Genomic DNA, 2,500 nt, shown 5'->3' on the forward strand with positions numbered 1-2,500 from the left:
GTGTGTGTGTGTGTGGTGTCTCCAGTCCTCGATGAGACATGCCCAGCCCCCCCCTGACCTCAGCTCCACGTCAATTCCGGTCCTACGTCCTCCGGCAACGCTTCAAAACCACCCGTCCAGGTAGGCCCGGATCTCAACCCGCAGCCTTATCATCACCTCCGTGCTCTCAGCCTACCCCTTCACCCGAGATTACATATATATATATATATATATATATATACATATATATATATATATAAGGTTATATGAAAAGATGCATATATGCATATGGATACATATATTAATATATTATATATATATAAAAAGTGATGTATTAAGGTGTATATATATATATATATATACATATTGATATATATTATATATATGTAAAAGTGATATTATATGGGCATATATATATATTATATATATTATTATATATGGACATATTATATATTAAAATGGATATATATAAAATGGGTTATGGGCAAAAATGTTATATAGGGGGAGAGAGAGAGAAAGAGCCGCATGACAAGATAACAGAAACATGGGAGACAGATGTCAAGGGAAGGGAGAGAGATGGCATGAGGAGAAAATGCGCGGGAGCAGAGGGACAGACAGGATAGAGGGATGGAATGGAATGCAGGGATGAGGAGAAAACCAGACACGGCATGAGAACATAGGCCAACGAAGATCAAATGATGACAGAATGAAAAAAGAACCAACAAACCAATCTGTTACAAACGGCTGGTTCAGCCACAGGCCCTGAGCCCTGCATTTCAAAACATCGATTTCCTCCTACATCATTAAGAACAAACAAACTAGGGCTTTTGTTGCTTATGACAGGTGTGTGTGTGTGTGTGTGTGTGTGTGTGTGTGTGTCTCTCTCTCTCTCCCTCTCTCTGACTGTCTCTGAAGTGCATGGGAACGGGGCTTTTTGTGTGGGCCTGTGGTTGACCAGTAGACGGGGCTGTTTTGTACTCACATCCAGATACTCGTCCAGAGAGAGCTTTGTGAAGTCATACTGCAGGTGCACCCTGAAGTTCATGTCCTCGACTGAGTGCACCACGATGTTGATGAACTGCATGCACGCCACCTGAGGGAACAGCAGCAGCAGCGTAAGACACACACACACACACTCTCACACACACACACACTATCTGGAGCACACTCACTTAGAGATATCACACACACACACACACACACACACACACACACACACACACACACACACACACACACACACACACACACACACACACACACACACACACACACACACACACAAACACAGAGTCTATCTCTTTGGGTGGTTGTGTGTGTCTGTCTAACCACTGTCTCTTTGGGTGGCTGGTTCATTGTGATGCCCAGCCAGGCTTGGGTGCTGCCTTGCCTGTAGCGTGTATGTCTGTGTGTGTGTGTACGTGTGTGTGTGTGTGTGTGTTAGCTGAGTCTTTGTCTTGACAGCTCTAATACTGTTTAATGCACTTCCTGAAGATGAGGCTCAGAGAGCTCACTCCTATGTGAGATTCCAACTCAGGGAATCGTGTGCGCACACACACACACACACACACACACACACACATCACATCAATAGCACAGACACTATCATTGACACATACGTTATTTGTTATCACACACACACACACACACACGTACACACACTTACAGTAACTGCCACCTTGCTCAAATCATAACTGTTATAGAACATAACTGCTTGAAGGGAGGGTACGCTGTGAGTGTGTGTGTGTCTGTGTGTGAATGTGCGTCTGTGTGTGTGTGTGTGTGTGTGTGTGTGTGTGTGTGTGTGTGTGTGTGTGTGTGTGTGTGTGTGTGTGTGTGTGTCTGTCTGTCTGTGTGTGTGTGTGTGTGTGTGTGTGTCTGTCTGGGTGCGTGTGTTTGTGTGTCTGTCTGTGTGCGTGTGTGTGTGTGTGTGTGTGTGTGTGTGTGCATGCGCGTGCATGCGTGTGTGTTTCCATGCTGGAACACAAGCACCAGTTCCTGTGTTCCGCTGCGGGTGACAGAAATGTACCATGAAGTCAATGTTATTGTCCTCGTTCCTGAAATACTCCATTAGCTTCTCAAACCTCTGCGTCTCCGCCCAGACCTGCAACAGGGACACAACAAACACACATCACATCATCAATCCCAACAGCGGGGCTTGATGAAATCACACACTTTCAAATCATTTGTGACATTTGACAGCAAGATCCCAATGTTACATAAGCCACATAATAACACCGGTATATAAGAAAGACATTTTCATGATGCTGTCTGCATGAAAACGGGCCAGGAGATCTGTGTGTGTGTGTGTGTGTGTGTGTGTGTGTGTGTGTGTGTGTGTGTGTGTGTGTGTGTGTGTGTGTGTGTGTGTGTGTGTGTGTGTGTGTGTGTGTGTGTGTGTGTGTGTGTGTGTGTGTGTGTGTGTGTGTGTGTGTGTGTGTGTGTGTGTGTGTGTGTGTGTGTGTGGGGGTGAAGCAGGGCAAAGTTTCCTCGCTCTCCTCTGCACTAAAACTCCAACCCT

At 45.4% G+C, this 2,500-nt stretch overlaps 1 protein-coding gene across 1 annotated transcript in view; it reads right to left on the minus strand.

Moving 5' to 3' along the window:
• Positions 1–2,500, minus strand: part of fmnl2a (formin-like 2a) — a 59,878-nt gene that overhangs the window by 16,053 nt on the left and 41,325 nt on the right. The window contains 2 exon segments of the mRNA XM_048238446.1: positions 884–1,072; positions 2,009–2,083. Of these exon segments, the coding sequence (XP_048094403.1) occupies positions 884–1,072; positions 2,009–2,083 (264 nt within the window).

Source organism: Alosa alosa, chromosome 3, assembly GCF_017589495.1.
Source record: "Alosa alosa isolate M-15738 ecotype Scorff River chromosome 3, AALO_Geno_1.1, whole genome shotgun sequence".
Taxonomy (NCBI): Eukaryota; Metazoa; Chordata; class Actinopteri; order Clupeiformes; family Clupeidae; genus Alosa; species Alosa alosa.